The following is a 24,868-nucleotide window of genomic DNA, read 5'->3' as shown; positions in this document are numbered from 1 at the left end:
ACTGTTTCTGGGTGAGTAAAGCCAGCCTGGTGCTATCCTAGTTGACGGTGTCCTGGTGAACCAGGAGAATCCGTAGGTGAGCAGGGACCCCAATATGAGTGTCTCTGAGACTCCCACACGCCCTGCAGCAGCGGTGAATGGCTGGGCTCTGGACAGGCAGCTCCTTCGCACCCTAAGTCAGTGGGCTGATGAAGAGGTCGCGCTGGGGGACCTGAGAGGTGGGGGCCCGCCCAGGATGGCTATGTTACGGCGCTGGGCGTGGGGCACCCGCCAGCCCTGTCCAGGCCTGCTGGAACTCACGAAGACCAGACCCCGTGCCCTTCTTAAGAGTGTGGGGTACAGACCGCAGGCAGAAATGTTTTTGCGGAGGTTTGGGGGGCATTTGTACAAACAATGGCAGAGACGAGCTTCCGTGAAAACGGCGGTCAGGCACAGGGGAAGTCCTGTGAGAAGGAAGGTGCTGCGAGAATGTAGCACAGGCCTGATGTGACCCGCGTCTCACTGTCCCTACAAGCTAAACTCCCGTAAACGCCACACTTGCCTTGAATGCCAGCTGGATGGTGTCCAGAGTCCGGGCAGGCCGGCAGACGACAGACAGAGCGACCACGTACTCCCGAGGGTCCATCCTGCCTTCTCCGCTCTGGGGACGAGACATGCCCTCAGGGGAGCGCCGGGCCCCTCCCGCGGGTCGGGGAGCCGGGCTTGAACACTGACACCGGATCTTATCTGCCTCCACCGAACAAGTACTTTTGGAAGAACATTCACAACCCACTGGCTTTCTCGAGGGGGCCCCACCACACACCCTCTTTAGGCCACTGTGATCAAGTTCCAGAGCCTGCGAGTCCGGCACATGGAGCTTAAGAAAGTTCGTGCCACACGATGGCCGCCACTTGCTAAGGTTTTCCTTCGAGGAAAACAGCCGCACACGGCAAGCGGCACACTTGTGCTCCACACTTGTGCTCTGAGGACCTAGTGGCCTGTGGCAGAGCGGCGAGCCTGCAGGACGGCGAGCCCCCAGCCGCGATGCGGGGAACACCTGGCGCCTGGCCCACTGCACACTCACTGAGCGCCACGCGGCAGGTCCTCAGGGACCCTGGGGTCACCATGGGACAGGCTGCTTCCAACGAGCGGGCCGCTGCAGGGAGTGGGACGAGCCGGGGCCGGCACAGAGGTGGAGGGGGGCTCCCGGCGTGCTGTCTCCCACCACCCAGGCCCTGAAAGGCCACCCGTGTCCAGGGCCGTACTGGCAAACACGGACCCCCGGTCCAGACACGACGGGTGACCGGATGGAGTGCTGCACGGGGACAGTCCTCACGCACTGTGGGGAAGGCTGAGGGTGACCCTGCGTGCCGATCGTCAGGAGAGAGGCCCCCCCATCCAGAAATTCTGGATTTCTGGAGGAGGGGACATGGTTTGATATTTTTAGGCTTTTTAGAGATCCCATTTAAAACCCCAAACTACAGGTTTATCAGCAAACGTTAACTTAAATGACAAACTTCTATGTACATTTCAAACCACGGGAGAAAACATCCAAGCGACAGGGTGGGCTGGTCGGGGCAAGGAGGGGCCGTTCCCCCTCTACTTCCAAATCCCCAGGCAACGCTTCTAACTAAAACAGTACATGTTGGGAAGCTGGAGGTTTTGCCATGAGACCCCTCCAGGGCCCCGGCCCCACCTCATCAAACAGGGAGAACATGTCCTCCAGTGCGTCCGAGACCGGGATGCCCAGGTACTCTGCGAACTCGGGGAGGCCCACCCGTCCTCCCCTCTGCATCCTGGCGCTTTCTGAATATCTATCCAGATCTTTCTCAAGCGTTTCTGGCTTTAACCTACACACAAAAAAAGGAAAAGATTTTTTCATTAAAATTACAGAATGCCGAAAAACAGGACGTTTACCGTAACAAGACTCAACAAAACATTAAAATTACTTCTACAACGGGCAGCGGGGTCGTTTTCAACAGAAGGTGTCCTAACAGTTGGAAGGCACAGCACGGATCCCGCCTCAGCGTCTCCGCGAGAGGGACGGGCCCTCTCGGGCAGGTGGGTGGGACCGTCCACGGGGAGCCCCGTGCTGAGCCCTGAGGGTTTCGAGACACCTCGAGGCGGCCTGAAGCCGATACTGGGAAAGCGCCCGCAAACCCTGAGCGCAAGCACTTCCAACTGCCTGAAGGCCCAGCCGACCCTCAGCACCCTCGGCGACCTCCAGCTTGGTCACCAACAACGGCAGGGGAGGGAGGGCCTCCTAGAAGTTTCCGGAAGCCTCCTGTCTCAGAAGAAGCATCTCAGCAGTGCTCCTCAGCACTCTCCCCGTTCCTGAGCGAGCCCCACTAGTGCTGCCCGATAAGCCACCGCGTGCGAGGGAGGGGCTCGAGGAAAAAAAGGCACCGCACTCACCCCAGGCGCCTCACCAGCCTGGCGAATTCGAGAAGGCAAGTGTCCGCGGGAAGCCGGAGCTGTCCCTCCGCCAGGGCCAGCTGGCAGTCCTCAAACGTGTAGTCGGTTACGGAGATGCCCAGGGCCCTGCGAAGAGGGGAGGGCACCACGGTAAAGCAGCCCCAGGGCAGCAGAGCGGGGAGGGCGGCCCAGGGCGACCACAGGACAGCGAGCGCATCGAAGGACCAGGGGCCCCCCTTCCCCGGTCCCACCCCTCGGGGCTCCAGACCAGGTCTGTGCGGCAGTGGCGCCCGCCCCACGTCCCACCGAGACCCCTGCGCCCGAGGCGCACTGTGGCTGGTGCGCAAGGACGTGCAGCTGGGGTCCGCCACCCCTCCCTCGGGGGCCCGCAAGGCTTGTCTGCAAGTCATGCTTTTGCTGAGGTGTCTGTGCACTAATTTGGTGTCTCTGCAAAACTTGTTTTAGTTAAACAAGAAGAACAAATTGCTAGGAACACAGGTGGTGTCCAGGGCGGACGTGCAGACCGTGGGAAGAGCAGGCTTCCCGAGAGCGCGCGACGGCCGCGCGGGGCCGCAGCCGGAGCGCAGCAGCTCTGCTCCGGGAAGCCCCGGTGAGTCTGCGGCGCCCGGGGCACCGAAGGCTCCGGGGAGCGGGCGGAGCCGTCCAGCATCAGAACGACGCCGACATTTGCAACTTTGAAAAACCAGACTAAAGCACTCGAGTGTGAAGATGTCTGCCGAGCCGGTGAGCCGTTCTCGAGCCTGGGCTGGGGGCCTGCCGTGCGGCCGTGGGGAGCACTCTGTCCCTTCGGATCCTGCGGACGCAGCAAGGCCGTCCCCAGCCACTCGGCAGAGCGAGCCCCAGGAGACGGCAGAAGCCCTCGCCACAGCCTGGGTCCCGCGAGCTAAAGCTGGGAAGGCCTTGTGGGAGGGACACCCGGAAAACTTCCCCTGGGTCTGGACGTGTGGAGGAGGACAGACTTCATCTCCCCAAGCTGTCCACAGACAGGAAGAGCCATCTCCCCTGTCCACTCCCACGTGTCCCTCCCCAAGAGGGCAATCTGGGTGGGGCCCGGGCCGGACAGAAGAACCTGGGGCCGGTGGGGGGGGGTGACAGGGGCCCCAGCAGGGGCTCTAGCCCAGGCACTTGCCCCGGAGCCCTGTGGGACCAGAGCTCTCACGCACGCCCACAAAAGCACCCTGCCCTACAGACGCCTGTGACGGGAGCACTGGGCAGTGAGTACTCTGAATGCTGACCTGCCCAGGAAGACAGCGTTTCAAGTTCACATCTGGTACTAAGCATGAGCGCTCACGAGTGGACCCCAAAGTCCACTTATGTAGAGCCTGGGGCGCCCCAAGAGGTCAGCCATCACTGTGGTCTCCACCCTGCTAGGAAGCAAGCGTGCAGCAGGCGCCTTGGAGGGCACCACGCCACCGGCTGTCTCATTCGGAAGCGCAACTCATCTTACAGGTGACGGGGGTCACCGTCATCGGGGCTGGCGGTGTCCCCAAGTCAGAGCTCAGCCCTTCTAAAGAACGGCATCAGATTTCAGGAAAAATGAGCTTCTTCTATTATAGGAAACACAACGGTAGAACACTTGCCAAGTATTTAAAACTAAGCGCCGTCCCCCATAACTGAATGGGCTTTTAATCATCGCCATGCTACAATGACACTGTGCCACTGTGGCTAGGACACGGGCTTTGAAGTCCTTCCACGGCTAGTCCAGTCCCACTCGGCAAACTGAGGTATCATCGTGTGGGGACGGAAGCCAGGATGACCAGGAACGCCTCGGGTCATCCCATGAGGAGGTGGGGGGAGGTGCGTGGGGGGCTGCCGGCGATGCTCAGCGGGTCCCAGGCTGTTCTCGGTGGATCTGAGGACCAGGAAGGCGACAACCCGCTTCCACATTTCTGGGTTCTCCCACGGCTGTGGGGCCCGGGGCTGCCCTACGGCCCATGCGCCCTTTTCCATTCGATGTGGGGTGCTTCCCCTCCACAAGCAGAGCGTCTGTGACATAATCACTGTGAAACGTCATTTGCTAATTTATCTGAACAACTGAACAAGTTTACCCCAACCTGTCAAGCCTTCGACTCTGTGGAGACGATATCCTTGTCGACGGGTCGAACACCCTGGCTTCCCCCGAACTGAGAGTCAAGGGCATCCTGATGGCCAACCGCCCCCCCATCCCAGTGTGGGGTTCTCAGAGCGAGCGGGCGGTGAAGTCGAGCGAGTGGGCACCCAAGGAGGCTGGGAGCGTCCCACAGGCCTGTGTCCCCAGCACCGACCTTCCCGAGGGGCCATGCGGACCGAGGCTGCCCACCCCGCGGAGCTCTCACGCCCGCACGCTGAGCCTGTGACTCGGCCTCGTAAGGCCGCACAGAACACCGGAGCGCGGGGGCTCTAATGCGCACACGGTGGGGGCAGGGGGCTTACCTCCCACCTCGGTCACAACTGCTTGGCCACGGCCCCGGGAAAACCCCTCCAGAGCCACACGAGCCTGCCACGGAGGACGCCCGCGGAGCCGCTGAGACCCCGAGACCCCCTCCCAGCACCGCGGTGGCCCAAAGCAGAGGCGGCCCCTGCTGCCCGGGAGCGGGGGAGAGAGAGGCCGGGACACGGCGGGCGAGGCTGCGCGGGCCGCGGGCGGACGTCCCCTCATCCAAGACAGCTGGGGCGGTGTGGACTCGGGAAGCGAGAGACTTGGCAACGGCTCACCTGTGGAGCGAGCGGCCTCATCCCGGGAGACGCGCCGCGTAGTTGCCGCGCCGCACGCGGGGAGCCGGAGAGAGGCCCCGCCGACCGCGCCCGGGCACGCGAAGCCGGGAAGGAGAGCTCGCGGGCCGCCGCGTGCCGCCTGCCTCCCCAGGGCGCACACACCCGGCCCTGTGGCGGCTGGTTCCGACCCACGCAGGTGAAACTGAGCGAGGTGAGCCCCAAAGACGCAGACCCGGTGCGCGACACAGCAGGGACCGGGGAGCGGGCAGCCGACACAGCCTCGGGCCCACGCGCCGTCGGCACTTACTTCCGCCCAGACCCGCTCTCGGAGGGCTACTGAGCGCGTCTGGGCCAGGCTAAGGGGGAACGGGCCGGTGAACGGCTCCCTAACGCTCCGAGGGCTCCCCGGGGACGCCGCGGACACGGGCTCTGAGCCGCGGGAAGGGGCGCACTCACTCGGCCATGACGCGCCGCACGTTGCTGGCGAACAGCGCGGGGTCCTTCTTCTCCTCCTCCGACGGGCTGTACACAGGCAGGAACTGAGCACAGAGAAGGCTGCGTTACTCCGGAGCACAGCGGCAGCCGCCCCGGCGCACCTACGGGTCGGACGCGAGGACGGCCGGTCGAGGCAGCTTCTGTGAGATCCGCCTTCCCGGCGGTCACGGTGCACGGGCGCCCGCACCCAGACGCGCGCGTCCCCGCCTGCGAACACGACCACGCTGCCGCGGGGCGCCTGCCCCAGGGACAGAAGCTCACGCGTGCGCACTCGGTTCTAACGCCACACGGAAGCCCCCTTCGGACTCAAAAGGACTCCGGGTTCGCTCCCCTCTCCAGAAGGCTCTGCTTGTGCTGGGGGATCGCAACACACTGCGTCCATGTGGAAGACAGACGACGAGATCTGGTGTCCCCTGCCTCTTGAGAGGACCACAAACTGCCCCGCGAACGTGCGTCTTGCTCGAGTGACACTTACTCGGCACCGTCAGTAAGTCCCCCGCCCCGTGCCGACTCTGCTGGGCAGAGAGGAGACATGCCCGAGCGCCTCTTCCTTCCTGCAGACGCTCAGCCCATCCCCCAGCACACGCTCCACAGACATCCAACCCCGCGGGGCGCCCTGCAGCCTCGCCGGCTCTCGCCGCGCTACCAGCCGTCCACCCCGTTCACCCGCTCACAGACCCCTGTGAGCACAGCACGAGGGGAGACACTTAGTGCAAGTTCAAAAATTCAGAGCTGCCTTTAAACTCTGAAAACGGTGGAGACGCCCGGGGGCTCAGTCAAGCGTCTGCCTTCGGCTCAGGTCACGGTCTCAGGGTCCCGGGATGGAGCCCCGCATCGGGCTCCCTGCTCCGCGGACAGCCCGTTTCTCCCTCTGCTGCTCACCCCGCTAGTGCTCTCTCTCTCACAAATAAGTACATAAAATCTTTAGGAAAAATAAAGAGCTCTGAAAACTGGAAAGGAGGCCTGAAATAGAGAAACACACACGGGAGGCCAGGAAGCAGCCACACATGATGTCCTGGCGGACGGCCAGCCCCCCGTGGACTCGGGCCAGGCACCTTTCTGCTCAGCGTGTTGTAATTAAGTAGCTTCTGCTATACTGAAAAACCCTGAAGCTGGCTGAAATCTAGGCTCACTTGTAAATTCAGCGCAACTCTGCAACTTTCATCAGAAGGCAGCAAACTGCCTCATGAAACCCTTTCCATTGCATTTGGACTCCCCTGTCGGGGGCAGGGTAGCCAGTGATTCCCCTTTTAAGAAAAGAAACTCGACTCCTCACCCACTTGGATAAAACGTACAGGCTGCACGAATGCGGCTACTGGACGGAGCTGAGAGAAGGGGTGTCGTGGCCGGGGACCTCCCGGGCAGGCAGGCTGTGGGATCTGCCCACGGATCAAGCCGAGACCGACAGGATGACAGATCTGTATGATCTCTGCGATCCAGCAGTCAGAGTATCGAGTAAAAATGCCACGAACGTAACTCACTGCATGTGTGCCAATGTTAAACACCGCTGGGCTCCGTTAGCCACGATAAAAGAAGAGTCTAACTTCCTTGTCGATGTTTAAGAACCTGATTCTGGCAAAGTCCTGCAGGAGACACGACGTGGCCGGTGAAAAGGCCCAGGGAGGGGTGTCTGAGGAGCAAAGAGAAGCGGGAAGACCTCGGAGCAGGCCGGGGCCGTACAACACCGGACCTGTGCAGACAGCGACGTGACGCTGCCGACTCGTGCCTGGGCAGACACCGACACCCTTATCTCTAGAGACGCCACCGTGACGCTGAACCCGCTGGGGAACCCTCACGTCCGCGCAGGTAACAAAGGTCACGTTGTCTTCGTCCAACGCAACACTGTCTCCGCGGGGACAACGCAAGTCTGTGTCGGAGGGAACGAGGCCGGACCGTCCTCAGGAAGAAGGGCTGAGTAACACTGTATCTGCTCGGACCACAGGCCACGTCCCCTGCAGACCCCAGCTAACCCTGGATCCACCAGAGCCGACGGTGGAACAACGCATCACCGGCTCGGTCTCCCCCGCACTCTGCACAGACCACACCAGAGGCCGCCTCGCGCCGGCTGTGACCTCACACTACGCGACACTCCAGCTACACACACCCCGACGCAACCCCGCAGCGCGCTCATCTGGACTCTGACGCTGGACCTTCGCAAGCCCGCGCGTAAGGCTGTTGAACACGCATCTGTACAAACCTCGATTTCCACACGATTGTGAAACTGACACAGTGTGAGCCACAGGGTCTCCAACCTGAAAAATGAACAAAAAGATTTACAGCTTTGGTTAAAAGATTCAATGTCTTTTAATTAAATGACTTCAATTCTGGGGGTGCCTGGGTGGCTCAGTGGGTTAAGCCTCTGCCTTCAGCTCAGGTCATGATCTCAGGGTCCTGGGATCGAGCCCCGTGTCGGGCTCTCTGCTCAGCGGGGAGACTGCTTCCCCCTCTCTCTCCCTGCCTGCCGCTCTGCCTACTTGTGATCTCTGCCTGTCAAAAAAAAAAAAAAAAAAAAAAACTTAAAAAAAAAAAAAGACTTCAATTCTGGGGTGAACTCTGCCAATGCCCGGCCCCTGCAGGGCAGCTACCTTGTTCGGGGCACGCTGCGCCCCCCTTCAGGCCAAGGCCAAGCCTCACAACACTGTGATGAGGACGGGGCTACCCTTCTCAAACGGGGTTCCTCACTGCCCCCACCAGACGCACCCGCGCCTGTGGCTCTCCTTTGTCCCGCAGGTGCCCATTCCCCACGTGTGTCCTCCGGCTCAGGAAACCTTGTCTACGTGACACTGTCCCGGACCTGGCTGTCCCTAGGCCACGCAGACTCGACAGGTCCTAAGTCGTGCCATCTGCAAGGTCGGCCCCCAAGCTCCGGACCTCAGAACTGGCATCACCACCGTTTTCTCTATAGAAGTTGGAAATGGGGAGCCATCTGGAGCCTCTCGTCCTCGGGCACGGCTCCTCTCCACAGCAGGCAACTGTGCTCCGAACTCCCTCTCTATACACCCGACCTCTGCCCATCACGGTCAGCCCCAAGCCTGGCCACCAGGGCCCGAAGGAGCCCCTTCACACCTTTCTCCCAGACGCCCCCTTGCTTCTCACCATCCACCCTCCACACTCTGGCCTCAGCAATGCTAACGCTATGGGCCGCAAATGCTGCCTCTTGGGGCACCCCCGCCCCCACCCTCAGCACCCGTTCCAGACGCCTCGCCCGGGGCCTTGGGAGGGCTCTGCCCGGCCCCCCCACCCACCCTTCCGCTGTGCCAGGTCACATACTGGTAGCACGGAGGCTGTCCTAGAACCCCGTGCCTCCCTGTGCCCCCGTTCAAGAGAAGGGCCGTCCCTGCAGCTCCCCTTTTGTTTATTCTAGGAGCTGCGGCACGCGGGTGGGATGGTGGCCACTGAGCCAACAGGCACACGTGCGAAGGAAAGAGCACTCCAAGTCGCCTTCCCCTGGAGGGGGAGACCATTAACTTAGGTCCTGGAACCCAGGAGTGTGCGAACAGGCCAGGTCTGCACACTTAGTTTTCGCAGCAGGCGGGATCTAACTGCTACCATCCAGCACCAGCGGGTCCTGTGTTCAGAGCTTCCACATTTGCCAAAGTGACCAGCAAGCAGGGCAGCGACTTGAGTGGCCCCTGTGCTTTCCCGCAGGACAGGACACACGAGACGGCACCAGGGTCTGACTTACGCGCCGGGTCCTTGCCACGTCCACGTGATGGTGTCCTGGGGGCAAGAAAGGAGCAAAACACATCACAGCTGGACATCAGGGACCTGGAGTCCCGACGTGAGCCCTTCCTTCCGTGGTGTGCCCGCCGTCTGTCCTGGCCCTCGACCTGGCCCACCTCTGACCCCAGAGATGCCGGTACCTTTCTTCTTCCCAAGTCCACTATGGAACAGGGGAGCCGGTGGGTGCCCATCGCCTCCTGGCCACCCAGACACACTCCTCTCCTCTCACGGGTCCAAGGTCGGCAGCTCTGACGTCTGCCTGAGCTGCCGCCCCGGTTCCGCTTTCCAGCCTCCCCTGTGTTTAAGGTGCCCCTGCCGGCGTCAGTTCACAGCCCAGGAACCTGCTTTGGGCGAGCAGTCCCAGTGACCACTGCCCGCCATCACCATCACCCGCCACGTGAGGCTCATTCCAACCCACACGCCCGTGGACCCCCAAGGCCCCGGCCTCCACTCGGGGCCAGAGACGCCCAGCAGATGAGCCCAGGCCTGGGGGGGGAGCACTGAGCGTGCCCAAACGGCCCCCACCTCAGTCTCAGCCGCATCGGACACCTAGCTGGGGACATTAGAGGACACACACCCTGTTTCTACCCTGACTCTGGTCCCCCAAGTGACCTTCTTCCTTCTGAAGTCCTGACACCCACCTGCCGGCTTCCCATGGGCTCCTGAAAAGCTGCCCACCGCAGGGGATGCCCCGGCCCCCACCCTGCCCTCGGCCGCTGCTCCTCCGCACGGGTCCGTGCGCCAAGCTGTGAGCGGAGGCCCTTCCTGAAACTGGGCAGCTGAGGTCCACGACAGACCGACGGGCTGAGGGTGCACAGTGGCCATGCTGCTTCTCTGACAACTAAGCTGAACGCTTCTGGAAGAACCCAGTAAAGGCAATTTGCTGAGAATAAGCCCATGAAACAGGCTTAAAAAAAAAAAAATCTAGAATTCCACCCGCCGATGATTCTCTTCTTGCCAGACACTGGCAAACGAGCGCGGCTCTTCTGAGTTTCAGGGACGCTCGGTCAGAAGCCTCTTATCTGTCAGTTCATGTGGGGACGGGTTCTGACCGACACTGACTGACTGACTGCTCTCCCCTTGGAGAACCTCTTTTGTGCCATCGGCACCTGGAGGCATAGGGTCTGGTGTGTAAATCTGGGACCCTCCGGGTCTGGGCCAGAAGCAGGGCCAGAAGCCAGCCCCTCACGCCCACAGGTGTCACACGTAAGCACACTGCCATCTAGACTAGCAACTCCAGGCCCCACGGTGCTGGGGCTGCTGAGTTTCCTTTTTGTCGTCATAGAGACACGCTGTGACGGGGAGAAAGCTCGGTGCACTGAGCAAACCCACCTCGGTGTCCTGTCAACAGCCCAGGGTAGCTGGCACCCAGGCAGGGCCCAGGGACACGAGCCTTGGCCGGGAGAGCCCGATGCCCGTGCGGGTGCAAGACACGTGCCTGGAGGGGCCGCGGCCAAGCGAGATGCACCGGGAGCTGAGGGGCTCGGGGCCCGCGCCGGGAGTGCGGCCGACTGAGCTGGACACGTGTGGCACGGCCACAGGGCCCCCGGGGGCGGGGACAGCTGCGGCTGCATTGATAGATGTGGAAGTGGGTGCCACGGTGAGGCTCTGGCCACAACCCGTGGAGGCTCCATCCGGCCTTCCTGCCTCCCCCGGGCCAGGGCCCTTTCGAGACCACCAGGCACTCTGGGGCCCAGACGCCCCCTCCCGCGCTTTGCTCGGACAGAACGGGTGACGCCCTCCCCACGGACTCAGACGCACCAGCAGAGGCTCACTCGGTACAGTCACTCACTTCCCTCCCCTCCCGCCGCCTCCAGGATTTCAGGGTGTCAGCAGTTTCCCAGGTGGCCGGGAGCAAAGGCTGCTGAGGACGCGGGGGGACGGCTCACGTCAACTCGGCAGGACCCGTCGGCAGGGAGGACGGGCCACCACTTTGTGACCCATGACAACAGGCAACCCACCGTCGTCCCAGGAAAACACACTCACCAGTTCGTTTGGGTACCGCAGAACCACGGGCTGCACGGGGACCCCCGGGATGAAGGCACCTGCAGGGGAAAGGGGCGTCGTCTTACTCCGACCGCCGGGTCCCTCTCCCTGCATGACTCATGCTGGGCCCGGAGAAGACGAGCTCTTCCGCCACCCCTTCTTGGTGGATGGTCACCGGGTGCCCGGAAGGTTTCCTCGACGGGGGTGTGGGCTGAGTCGTGTCAGGGAAAACCACAGGCTCGCAGGGACCCAGGAGTGTCTCCCCGACTCGCTCAAGGAGGAAAAACAGAATTTAAGAAAATTACATACCAGGCTTGAAGGTAATGAGGCAGGTCCTGTTGGTACATGTTCCTTCTGGAAAAATCATTATCTTGGAACGAGAAGAAAAAAGGTCAGCTTTAAAGGAACGTCATCCAGAAATAGTCTACTTTCTGCACTCTGGACACACTGAGATATTTTCGTCATTCTCAGCGCGGTTTAGGCGCACGACGGAAGCACGCCCGGCTGTGCTCCCCGGGCGGGAGTTCTCTACAACACCTGGGGCCCGGCACCCGCCTCCCAAGCGCATGCGCGGGGCTGATCGCAGCTGCCGCGAGGCCCAGCTGCCGCCGCCTGGACACACCACCAGCACGCAGCGGGGTCCCCCCAGGGGCAAAGCGGGACAAAGACACACAGAGGGGGGCTCAGCGGACGGCCCTGCGCTGAAGGCATCGGGACCAGGGCCACAGCCGAGGCACAGCTGGGCCAGCCACCAGAAATGCCGCAGAACCAGGGGTTAAACACGTCCCCGCCGGGACTCCTGAATTCCTCCGGTTCCCGCTGACCTCCAGCCACGCTACAGAAACTCAACTCTCCCCTCACCACGGGGACTACAGCCCACACGGCTGCTTGCGGACGTGGGGCAGCAGCCGAGCACCCTGGATGTCACGACCCCCGGGGGGCTGCCGGCGGGTGAGGGTGCCCGGCAGCCGGGCCTTCCCTTCTCTGAGCAGCCGGGACCCAGACAGCCCCGGGGTGCTCCAGCCTCCGAGGCTCGGCTCGAAGAAATACAGCTGACATCGGCGAGGCTGCAGCCCGGCCGCCCGCAGAAGGGCTTCCTCACGCTCCCTCGGGAGCCGGGCTCCCACGGACAAGCTCGGCCCGGGGTTCTCAGGGCCAAACAGCCACGCCTTGCGGACGGGCGTGCACCAGAGGCCGTGCCTGCTGCGGGCCCAGGGATCGCCAAGCAGTCATTTTAGGAAGGACGCTTTGGGCACATGAGATACACAAGAGACCTGCCTCGTCTGTCCCAATTTTACAATTTCAGGACCAACAGAATCTGACACTCAGCCCGATCTTGAACTCACGCACTCATCAAACACAAATGAAACGAAATGAATCTGGCCCCCAGCTCGAGCTTCACTGCGTTACCTGTGGCCACTTTCCATTGGACTGCGCGCGCCTCCTGATCTCCTCCACGGTCTTCCTTCGGGAGTCCTGGTCGGACCGAGACACGAACACCGGCCGGATGTACTTTATCAGAGCTGCGAGGGGAGGAGAGGCACTGGTGTGGGAACGCAGGCTTCTGCCGCGTTCAGAGGGATACGGGGGGCTGCCCACAGCACGGGGCAGAGGCGAGCCCCCCGGGACACCCCAAGGGCAGCAGTGTCCCTGAGGGTGGGCGGCAGGTCACGGCCCGATCACGGGGGATCAGGGAAATCACTGTGGCTCCCTCACACGATGGCATGACGCCCACAACCTGCAAGGTTGGAAGTAGCACCACCGGTGTCTGCAGCCTGGAAAGCAGGAGAAAGCGAGGGCAGTGAGGCTGATCCCCGCGCTGCGCGGACAGAGGAGGGAGCTGGGGGGAGGTCAACAGCTCCAGAGTCGCAAGGGCCCAAGGCGCATGGCTTAAACCCCACCAGCCCGTCACGGGCAGAGCCGTCTCCCTCGGAGACACGGGCTGATGTGCTGACCCCGGGCACTGAGGACTGTGACTTGCTTTGGAAATCAGGTGCCGGCAGATGGAGTCACGTTAAGGTGACCCGGTGTCAGAGTAGGGTGAGCCCGGACTCATGCCCAGCGTCCTCGCGTGGAGGAGGAGGCACGGATGTGGACGCAGAAGGCCACGGGGCGGCAGAGCCCAAGACCGGAGTGATGTGACTGCAGCCGCGGGACGCCGAGGACGACGGGGCGCCGCCAGCGGTGACGAAGGCCGGACAAGGCCTCCGCCCAGAAGCCGCCCTGCTCACACCCTGACTCGGGACTTCCAGCCCCCAGGACAGAGAGAGAATCAGCACCTGCTGTCTCCGGGCGCCCAGTGTGCAGCCCTCTGTTGGGGGCGCCCCAGGACCCTCACACGGCGGCGGTCCTGACCAACTCGGCACTGCTGGGGTGGTAGGTCACTGCTCCCGTGACCAGACCGGACAGCAGCAGCCGGCCCACGGTTCTCGTGCCCGAGGCACAAGGTGGGGAGACGCTTCTTAGAAGAAAAACCCCAAAACGACACGGCGGCCGTCCTCAGAGAGTGCGTCCTCTCCTGGGAAGGTCCAGTGGACGGCCGTGGTGGCCGGGCACCCCCATGGCGGGGAGACACATCCCTGCGGGGCCCAACATCAGCTGTGGACTTCTGAGCGTTCTAACACCTCGCGAGGAATAGTGTGTTGTGACCCTCTTCCTGGGGGGTCTTCCAAAAGGCAAAGACCTTTTAAAATTCATTAAAAAAAAAAAAAGAAGAAGATTCTAGCTGGTCACGTCCACGAGACTCAAAATCTAGGCTGCACATGGGTCTCAGGGTGTTTTCTTCTGGCGTCTGGAATCTTCTTTCCTGTTCCGTCGTTCTCGCGGATTCTTGTGGACAGTGCTGGAGGCGGCACGCGGGGAAAGGGCCGAGGGGACCCCCACAGGACGGGACATTGGGGACGCCGCCCAGCTTCCTCCTGTCCACACCGGCTCCGCGCTGTCTTCCAGGGAGGGGGAGAAGAGGGGCCGCTGGCCGGTCCCACGGGAGAGGGTCGGGCGTCACGCGTGCCCCTTCCTGGTGACATGAAGAGGTTGTCTCTTCAACGATGCGCGGGCGCGCTGGAAGCTCCAGGCAGAGGTGGGCAGAAGCTCTCTGGGCTCCGAGGATGATGGGGTTTCATCCTCTGACTGGTATCTCAGACTCCCCTTCTTTTTGGGGACCCCCGGGTGAATCCCCACACTGGAGACCTCGTAACGGAACAGCTTGCTTCTGAGGACCGACGGGAAATGTGGCCGCATGTCGGGTGAGCCCCACGCAGTGTTGGCAACAAGGGCCCGGGGCGCTATCCTGCCCGAAGACCGTGAGACGGCGGTCATCTCTGACACCGCCCCGGGTCTGTGAACGCTCAGGGGCCCACAGAAAGGACACCGGAAGTAAACCGACAACGTAAAAATGAGAAAAATCCTTGGGCTGATCACTAACTGGTATTCACAAATCTGAAGGTGACAATATTTTGAATATTTTTAACATTCATCCCTTCACCAAAGTTGCAGGCTGTCAAAGGGTCCAGAAGCATCGAGCTTTAAACAAGGACGAGAAGAACCAGGAGGACGGGCCACTGAGGACGCCCCCGGGCCGCGTGCTGCATGGGGGTGGGAGGCTGGGGGGGTGGGCAGGGGCCTGTTCCGGCCCCCACCGTGGGAGGAGCCTCAGCCGCACTCCTGGGGGCGCCACCCCGGCGTATTTACCTTCAAGACCCGGAAACAGGGAATGCGACTTGGGATGTGCCGTACGCGACTTCTAATCGAAACCTGCAACGGACGGGTCCGGCACCCCTCCCGCACCCTTCTGTCTACGTCATCCCTGATACGACTGGGAACGCACAGTGACGGACCCCACACACGGAGCGCATGCTGGTGGCCCTCCCGAGGTTCGGTCCACGGTGGGGGGCGCGGAGCTCGGCTCTGACCTCGTAGCCCCCGGCGCGCGCAGCCCGCGGAGCCGGCTTTCGAACCCCAACCTTGGGACGTGTTGGAGAAAGCACAGCCATCAGCCTCCGCGACGCTAACTTGGGACTTGAGCCGTCACTGAAGGCAAGGCTTCGAGAAGGGTTTGTGTGATTTGTACGGGAAGGAGGGCGAGGTGACATGCCCCCCAAATCCCAGAACTTCCCCAGAATGCTGACATTCCACAGCCTGAAGCTTAAAACCGAAGAGGGAATCGCAACAAAATGACAGAACTGAAGCGGCTTCCCGCACCCTCGTCGGGGCCCACATGGCGTCATACTCAGGAGCCCGTGACACCCTCTCGGGGCTTCCTAGAAAGAACCTACACCATGTTCTCTCACAACCAGCCCCCGAACACCACCACGAGCAGGGAACTCGAATTCAGAGGCCGCGGTCAGGGTGTGGACCCTCTGCCCCCGGCGCTGCGGCACCAGCAGCACGCGCCTCCCGCCGGGCCAGAATCCTCGGCGGACGCATCCCTGGTCCGAACGGCGAAAGGCAGGCAGAGGAGAGGGACAGCGGTGTGGCCTCCCCTCCCCCAGGAGCAGCCTAGAGGAACCGGAGCTGGGCGGCAAGCCCAGGAGCAGAAACCAGGGGGCACAGGAACCAGGAGCGGGGGAGCCAGCCCCGCGGGGCGCCTGGACAGCTCTGGTGCGTGGGCCTGGCCGGGAGGAGGCAGGTGCTCTCATCTGTCAAGTGATTCCCCGCATTCGCTAGAGTTCCCAGTAATGGTGCAGCGCACCCCAAAACGATGTGTCCACATCCTGAGCCCTAGGACCCGTGCGTGAAACCTTGTTCGGGAAAGCAGTCTGTGCAGATATAGTTATGTATGTACCTGGAGATGAGAGTACCCTAGGTTACCCAAAGACAAGGGTCCTTGTGAGAGACGCACAGGGACATGCGCGGGGGAGGCCTGGGAGGAGGGAGGCGGGGGCAGGGAGGACTCCGCCACAGCCCCGGGGCCACCTGGGGGCCGGGAGCTGAAGAGGCAAGGACCGTCCCTGAAAGCCTCTGGAGGACCGAGGCTTTGGACACTTTGACCTCGACTTCTGGCTCCAGGACTGCGAGCGGAAGTTTCTCCTCTCATGCCAGGAGCGCGGGGATCTCTCACGTGGCCGAGGGACACCTGCACATCTGGGCTTTCGGTCCCTGTAACCAGCGCCCAGGGACAGACGCTTCTAGGGCCATGGGATATAGGTCCTGCGCTTGCCACGGACCGAACCTGAGCAGGCACTTGGACACACGACGTTTGAGAATGTGTGTGTGTGTGTGTGTGTGTGCGCGCGTGAACCCACTGAAACCCACAAACACTAACAGAGAAGCCGCAGCAGAGGGACAAGAAGAGACTCAAGGGCAACTGCCTATTTCATGTGGGTGTGACCTGCACTGACCGGCAGGGTGGGGGCTCGCCCACTCCCGGGGGGTGGGGGGGGGAGGATGGGGGAACACAGCACTCACTCCCAGCAGGATGGGGGGTCTCATTCACTCCCAGCAGGTTGGGGGTCTCATTCACTCCCGGGGGGGGCCCACTCACTCCCGGGGGGGGGTCTTGTTCACTTCCAGCAGGTTGGGGGTCTCATGCACTCCCGGGGGGGGCCCACTCACCCCCGGGGGGGTCTTGTTCACTCCCAGCAGGTTGGGGGTCTCATGCACTCCTGGGGGGGCTCACTCACTCCCGGGGGGGGCTTGTTCACTTCCAGCAGGTTGGGGGTCTCATGCACTCCCGGGGGGGGGCTCACTCACCCCCGGGTGGGTCTCGTTCACTTCCAGCAGGTTGGGGGTCTCATGCACTCCCGGGGGGGCCCACTCACTCCCGGGGGGGTCTCGCTCACTTCCAGCAGGTTGGGGGTCTCATGCACTCCCGGGGGGGCCCACTCACCCCCGGGGGGGTCTCATTCACTTCCAGCAGGTTGGGGGTCTCATGCACTCCCGGGGGGGCCCACTCACTCCCGGGGGGGTCTTGTTCACTTGCAGCAGGTTGGGGGTCTCATGCACTCCCGGGGGGGGGCTCACTCACCCCCGGGGGGTCTCATTCACTTCCAGCAGGTTGGGGGTCTCATGCACTCCCGGGGGGGCTCACTCACTCCTGGGGGGGTCTCACTCACTTCCAGCAGGTTGGGGGTCTCATGCACTCCCGGGGGGGGGCCCACTCACTCCCAGGGGGGGTCTCGCTCACTCCCAGCAGGTTGGGGGTCTCATGCACTCCCGGGGTGGGGGGCTCACTCACTTCCCCATATTGGGATGTCTCTGCTCTCCGCCTTCATCACGATGGACGACATCGTCAGGGTGACGGCAATGGCATCGAAGTAAGAAGAGTGTGGAGCCAGTGTGAGGATGGCGGCCTCCGACGGAGAGGCCTGCTGCCCCTTCAGGACCACCCAGTGGAAGCCTCCGGAAAACCACATGGTGCGCATGATGGCCTTGAGCAGGAAGTCCACAACCCTGCAAGAGACAGTGCTGCGGTCACGCCAGGCCAGAGCTGGGGGTCAAGGGCACCGTGCTCCGCTCGCCAGCGCGAGGCTGACCGTGACGACACGGACGCTGGGAGCCCGGTGCCAACCTCTGGCGGGTCAGCCAGGGCGCCCAGGCCCCTCCAAACCCCCAAGAGTGGTTACTGCGGTGTCCGGAGGAGAGAAGACGGTGCCTTTTTATCAATTTGTCCAAGAAAACGGAAGTGCTGTCTGCGGCAGCACGAGGACGACGCTGAGTCCCGAACTGAGCAGCAGAGCAAGGACACGGCGCGCGGCAGCCACCGGGGCCGCGAGCGCTGGAAGGTGATTCATCACGAAACAAACCCACTAAACGATCTAGAACGCAATTAAAATCGGGAGTGACACTGGGGCTGAGACCGAGCCACTCCTGTCCCTGCCCTGGAGGTCCTGAGGTCTGGGAATCGATGACCCGATGCCCCGTTGCTAAAGCAACCCTCTCCTGGATGAAACTCGGTGGACGATACGTGTGGAAAATTAAATAACCACCAGCCCAGATTAACCAAACAGCTTCCTACTTGTTTTTCACACGTACGAGAGTGCAGACCCGTAAATCCTCCCGCCACCTGCGCTCGCTGCAGAGGGATGGGACCCACATCACCGACAGCGCACAGAGGCATCCTCGAGCGGCCCCGGGCCGGGAGCTCCACAGTCCAGGGAGAAGGGGGGGGCTGCTGTGTCACGCAGACGACTGGACTGCCTGACAGAAACACGAGCCCGAAACCTCACTGGATGGACCCCCAAGGGACTCAAAACCGTCTCAAGAGAATTCCTGAAGAGGAGGCCCAATGGCGCTGAGCGGGGGCCGAGCCCGGAGGAGCCCTGAGCCCCTCGTGGACCCCCGCAGAAGGACCCCGCGTGCATGGCGACCAGTTGCCGTGTGGCGCACGCCGAGATGCTGGGTCGGGCTCCAATGCCGTCTCCGGAACCGGGCGTGACCACAGCTACGCACTTCTTACCTGTCCAACCGCGTGTGCTTAAACACGCTCGTCTGCACACACGCCAACTTGCATAAGAACACGTTCCGATAAAAGCCACGAGACGGCCACCGGGACGCAAGGAGAAACGAGGCCTGGGGGAGGCTGCCGTGGGACTGAGAGCCGCCCGGGGGAGTCAGAGTCAGGGGCACGCGGAAGGAGCCACTCGGAAGTGTGGACCAAATCCTGACGTGCCTGTGAGAGGCAGCCCCGTCAGGTCAAAGGCCAAACCGCGCGAAACAGAAATGGGAGCAGAGGGTGGGCACCGGACACCTAAGGACCCTCTCAGGGTCTCGGAGGAGTCCCAGCCCTGGTGAGGCCGCGCAGCCTGTGGACGTGGACAAGGGCCTCGGAGCCACGACCGTGTGGATTGCAGCCAGCCTGATGCCTCCCACCCGTGGCCAAGGTGGCCAGTGACAAGCCCGAGGGGCTCACGGAGTGATTCCCGGGAGCGGTGACGCGGGAGACAATCCACACGCACCAGGCAGGGACTGCCAGCCCCTGCTGCCTCCCCTGCTCGTCCCCCGGGGGGCACCCTGGAACCTGAGATGCCGGCACGACCAGCCACGCGGCAGAGAAGAGACTCCGGCGTGCGGACACGAGGCGGCACCAGAAGGGAGGCCGGGGGTCCACGCTCTCCTCAGGCTGTTCCGGAAGCCGGGCCCGGGCGCCGTGAAAAGCGACAGAGAACAAGAGCGCACTCTGGGCGACCCAGTACCTCAGAGCCCCCAGGAGCCTGTTCCCTGGGAGGCTGGAAGTCTCCGGAACGTGCCGGAGAAAAAGGGCAGCAGTGCGGACAGGAACAGAAGAGTTTCTTACGGTTGAAGACAGACAGACCTTCAGCACCACGTCAGGGAGCAGAACGAACTCAAGACAAGACGACAGACTCCTACAATTTCCTTGGAAAACTTTTCAACTTCCTGGGGGCAGAGAGAAGAGTCCAAACTCACAGCGAGTAACAAGCAGGCTCCCTGAGCATCACAGCCGAAGCTGCCGGCAGCTCTGTGACTCTGCGGCCGAAAGATCTAGAACTCGTGGTTCTCTGCCCGGGCCAGCTCCCCATCAGCACTGAGGGGAGAACGAGGACACATTCAGAAATGCACCTGAGTTTCTCCTGCTTGTCCTCTCTCTGAGGCAAAACCTACACTCCAGGAAATCTTGGGAGGGAAAAACGAGAAAAAAAGAAAGAAAAACCCCAAACCAGGCCCAAGAGATAGATCATGCCCAAAAGGCGTGCAGGAAAGCACTGCACCTGGCAGAAAAGGGACCCGCGGGGAGCCAGGGGCTCCGGGATGCTCTGGGAGGGCAGCGTGACCCCAGCAAGCTGGCGAGACCACGAGGGGGTCAGAGCTGGGAGGCTAGGCTCAGGGCTCACTGTTCTGTACTAATACAGGCAAAACCAGAGTCTGACTGTACCTGGAAATACGGTTAAATGAGATCACGACGTGAGGGGACTGGTTTCCTGGCAGGAGGGAGACCAGAGCTCTCCTTGGGAGCCAGGGGAGGCCAGTGAGGGGGCACCATCTGCCGGCACGCGGATTCCCGACTGCCAGCCTCTGGAACCTCCTGTCGTTCAGGCCCCCAGCCTGTGGCACGCGGTTCCAGCGGCTGGAGCTACGACACACTCTAAGCACGTGAGCCAGCCAAGAGGCCGCACCCGGAGGACACTGCCGGCTGCTGGTCAGGTTTGCAAGACGCTCTGGTGTTTACACTCCTTTGTTGTTTGAAAGTAACTTCGAGTAAATGTCTTTGTGGAATTCTGTCACTCTTCCTTTCATCGAGAACCCGAGGCTTTTAAGACGTCTGAATGACGCTAACACCTTCAGCACAAATCCTCCCCGACGGGACATCACCGACTCCAGTCCCCCCAGCCCCGCCCAGCATGGAACCCGCGCCTCCCAGCCGACTCCACGAGGGCTCTTCTGTCCCAGCCTGTGGACAACGAAACCTGTTGTTCCGAAGCCCCCTTCCTCCCACCTCGCCGGTCCCCAGATCAGACACATGTCACCCTGCTCTCCTTGAAGGAGCTCTGTGTTGACTGTCCTTTGTTGACCCAGTGCAGGGCAGCACGTGGAGTTCCTGAAAAATACTGGTGCACAGAGACCTCGAGGGTATGTGGCTCGCGCCCCATGAGCAGCATGCGTGTCTGTCTGTGTGCACACACACGTGTCCCTCACGGACACAGATGTGCACAAACATGGTTGCATACAACGCACTTTTGCATGCACGCAACACTCACACATGCGCACGTATGCACACACACACTCGCCCACGCGCACATACACACGTGCTCATGGAAGGCATTGCACACGCGCACATGCTCAACACATGCAGAGACTCGTGTGCACACACGTTCACACACGCACACATGCCCGCACACCCACAAAGGCATGTACACGTGCTTGCACAACATACACACGTGAACACAGCGCTGTGCGGTCCCCTCACACGCAGACACCCAGAACTCTCACGAACCCTCAGACGCATCTACGTCTTGCCGTGAGGGCTGCCGCTCGGGCATGCGCTATAGGCACACACGGCGCCTGGGGAGCCGGGCCGTGGGCGCCAGTTGGCGGCCCCCGTATCATCCACCGAGCCCAGCAGAGCTGCATAGAGCCGACCCGGGGGCAACGGAGTCCAGCCCGGAGTCCGCACTTGGGAAAGAGAATCCGCAGGGGGCGCGTGAACAGGCAGGAGGGAGCCCAGCCCAGGAGGGAGCAGAGGACGGCCGCCCTACTACCAACACCCCAAACTCTTAGTCAGATCCCCTGTCATCGGTCAAAAATTCTCCAGCTACAGATCCTCAACCTAGCAGGACCGAAATTCTGATTCCTGTCTGGTCCAGGTTTATTTTGCTGGATTATCTATTTGATACTAAATTCGTATTTTAGGGTTAAAACATTTAAGAAAATCCTCAAGGTAAAGCACGTCCTTCACAGAGAATTAAGGAAACTGAACAGGCCAGAAGGAGCAACGGAAGCCGTGACGTCCCCAGTGCCCGGGGGGGGGGCCCAGCCGACAGGACCTCCCTCCCCCCGCTCCCCTCCCGCCCTCCCACCCCCCCAGCTCACTCTCTCCTGCCTTGACCCACACTCCCTCCCTCCCTCCCTCTCCCCCATTCACTCCCTCCCCTCCTCCCCCAATACTCACCCCCTCTCCCCCTCACCCCTACACTCACTCCCTCACTCCCTTCCCCCCTCACTCGGGACCCACGTGCACCCCTGGGCCAGGCGGCAACACCGGAGCTGGCGTGGGAACGGATCACGGCCCGCCCTCGGGGCTCGCAGGGAGGACGACCGCGGTTCACTTGACTCTGACGGCGGTCTAAGCACGTGAACACGGTGAGGGGCACACACGAAGACCCCACGTGCGGGCTCCCCGGTCACGGCCACGCACACTCCTCGCGGGCTGCTGCTCACGGGCAAACCCGTGACTCGAAATCCCATCCGTGCTGTGCGTGCGACGGTCACGTGTGCCCACGGCAGGTGCACGTCCGCAGAACCAACCTCAAGGGCAAGTGCCAGGGCCCACCTGCCTCTGCGGGACACCGTGCTCCTGCCGGCCAGAGGCTTCCCAGGGCGAGGAGGACTGAGCCCGTCTGCTAAGCCCATGACGGGCCGGGAGCAAGCGTTCTGGGCTCCGTGGGCCCCACAGCCTCTGCGTCCATGAGGGGCTCAGCGCAAGTGAAACTGTGTGTAAACAGGGCAGCGGCCGGGGGTGGCCTGGGGCGAGGGGACCCCTGCACTAGGCTGCCGTTTCTGCTTCTGCGTCACATGTTCCAGGACCCTGAGGGGTGACGAGAGGTGCGGACAGCGGGCAGCTCTCTGGGTTTTCAACAGGAACAACAGCTTCTGAGACGCCGGAGATACTTATCAGGGTCCTTGCCTCCTGGCACTTTCTTCAGCGACGGTGGACGCTCTGGTTTAAGAGCAGCTTCACGGGGGAGCGAGAGGACACTCTGAGTTAAGCTTCTGAGGTCCGCGCTGCGTCTCCAGCTACAGCGTGTTTGGAACACGGGCGCCCAGTGACCTGGTCAGCTGAGCATCGGACGCAGGGTTCTGGCTCAGGTCATGGTCTCAGGGTCCTGGGACGGAGCCCCGCACCCAGCTCTGCGCTCAGCGGGGAGCCTGCTTGGGGTTCTTCCTCTCCCTCTGCCCCTCCGTGTTGGCGCGCACACGTACGTGCACTCGCTCTCTCTCGAATAAGCCGTAAGAAAAGATGCATTCAGAACACGTCCACCTGCGGACGGCCCTCCTGCTACTGAACGCATAGCCACAAGGGAACTTCTAGGTCTACGAGGGGGACAAGGGGGACACTTGATCCCGCAGAGACCAGACGGGCACACGGTACACATGTTGGCTGACATGCAGCCTTCGGGGGCTGGGGACGTGGGAACACGGTGGGGAGCTTCGGTGCTGAGGGTACGCCGGCAGCGGCCACGTAGCCTGCGGGACCCTGGAGGACCCCTCAGAGCGGGACGGGGGCAGCGGGCGCCAGCGAACGGGACCGGCCACCCGCAGGGAGGACGGAGGTGCGCGGCTGGCAGCGTCCCGGACGGGAGAAGCTGTGGGAGGAGGGAGGGGCACGCCCGAGCGCCTGCACGGCGGTGACTCACTTGCGCCAGGCGGCTGGGGGCTGCTCGGGGTCCCCGTCCGCGGAGCACAGCGACGCGAAGAACGTGACGGGCCACGCGAGCAGCATCGTGGCCACGACGAGCAGCAGCCGGACGGGGAAGAGCGTCAGCGTCATGAGCACGACCTGCAAAGACAGAGGCGAGGTCACTGCAGAGTCTGTCGCCACGGAACGAGTCCTCTGCATTCTGCGTGGGAAGCCAGGCCCAGATCCACATGGAAACCCTGTGCCGGCCCCAGCCCAGGGCGCTGCCCTCGCTCAGCGGTGGGGACGTGGGCAGAGTGTCCCGCCGAGGGTCTCCAACGGTGGTGCCGTGCCCCGTCCCACTTTAGCCTCAAGGCCCTCGGGTGGGAGCGGCAAATGGACAGGAGCGCTCCCCGGATCCCGGCACCCTGCAGTCCCGCCCCCGAGCCCCTCTCTGGCCCAGCCCAGCACACGCGCCCTGCTCTGCTGAGCCTTCCCGAGTCCCTCCCAGCGTGGGGCTGCCACGTGGGGGGCAGCAGGTACGGAGCTGGTCAGACTGTGGGCCCCAAAGACGACCAGGAGCCCCGCGTGACTCTCCGGCCGCAGGACGTCGCGGGCAGAAGCCCGGCAGAGCACAGGACGCAGCCAGCCCGCCTCACACAAGCAGCACTGGGCGGCATCGCACACCCCTCGGTCTGCTTGGGGAGATGCCATGGGTGGGGCTCCGTGGGCCCGGGCAGGCCCTACAGTGAAGGGGACAGCTGCCAACACGGGGTGGGAGCTGGGGTGGACATGGGGGCTCCCCAGAGGGGCCCAGTCAGGGAGGGTCACGGTGGAGGGACACTCCCACGCACAAGGCCACCGTCTGGGTCTCACCCGGGGGCACGTGCTCCGGAACGCTGCGTTCTGGGACGAATGACTCTCAGGCAGGCAGTCAGAAAACAGGGCTGGGGCGGGGATGACAGGACTTGAAACTTGGAAGAGATTTATGATCAACAGACACAATTTACAATTATTTGCAATAATACACACTTCAGATATGCGGGTTTTGGTGCAGGGAGGACAGAAAAGGCCAGAAGGTGCACGGTGACGTCTCCCGGCCGCCTGGCTGACCCAGGCCCAGGAGCCCCACGGGCCGCTCGCCGGCCGGGCTGCTGTCACCTGCACCTGAGTCACCGACTGGCCCCACGGACCCTCCGTGGACTCTGCTGGGTCCTTTGTCGAGACCGGCACACGGTATAAGCAGGTGTGAAATTCAGACGGTCTAGTGCCACGTGTGGAAAGGGGAAGAAATTAATGTAGTGCACCGACATACTGGAAGCACCGTCGTCTCCGCAGACTCAGCACAAGAACTACAAATGAGGTATTTCGCACTTTTTTGTACCATCTTGGAAACCCAGCATTCATCCGACACTCGAGGTCACCTGGGGTCCCGGCCGCCCCGTGTGACACCGCGTGGACCGGCACCTCCCCGTGATCGGCAGGGGACGGCAAGCTGGGTAGCCACCCCCTCCCGTCCTCGTCCAGTCCCGGGCACCACCCGGG

General features: G+C 62.5%; 1 protein-coding gene across 1 annotated transcript in view; it reads right to left on the bottom strand.

The window, feature by feature from the left end:
- The window catches only part of LPCAT1 (lysophosphatidylcholine acyltransferase 1), a gene marked incomplete at its 5' end in the record, with an annotated part of 41,482 nt that overhangs the window by 3,403 nt on the left and 13,211 nt on the right, over positions 1-24,868 (bottom strand). Inside the window, 11 exons of the mRNA XM_080804423.1 lie at positions 542-640; positions 1,676-1,829; positions 2,395-2,520; positions 5,566-5,648; positions 7,802-7,856; positions 9,290-9,324; positions 11,314-11,372; positions 11,623-11,683; positions 12,724-12,836; positions 17,489-17,703; positions 23,343-23,485. Coding sequence (XP_080660549.1) covers positions 542-640; positions 1,676-1,829; positions 2,395-2,520; positions 5,566-5,648; positions 7,802-7,856; positions 9,290-9,324; positions 11,314-11,372; positions 11,623-11,683; positions 12,724-12,836; positions 17,489-17,703; positions 23,343-23,485 — 1,143 coding nt within the window. The remainder of the gene's footprint in view (positions 1-541; positions 641-1,675; positions 1,830-2,394; positions 2,521-5,565; positions 5,649-7,801; positions 7,857-9,289; positions 9,325-11,313; positions 11,373-11,622; positions 11,684-12,723; positions 12,837-17,488; positions 17,704-23,342; positions 23,486-24,868) is intronic.

The sequence above is a fragment of the Martes martes genome (assembly GCF_963455335.1).
Source record: "Martes martes genome assembly, chromosome: 5".
Classification (NCBI taxonomy): domain Eukaryota; kingdom Metazoa; phylum Chordata; class Mammalia; order Carnivora; family Mustelidae; genus Martes; species Martes martes.
Note: the sequence above shows the minus strand (reverse complement) of the source record. Positions and strands in the feature narration are given on the sequence as shown.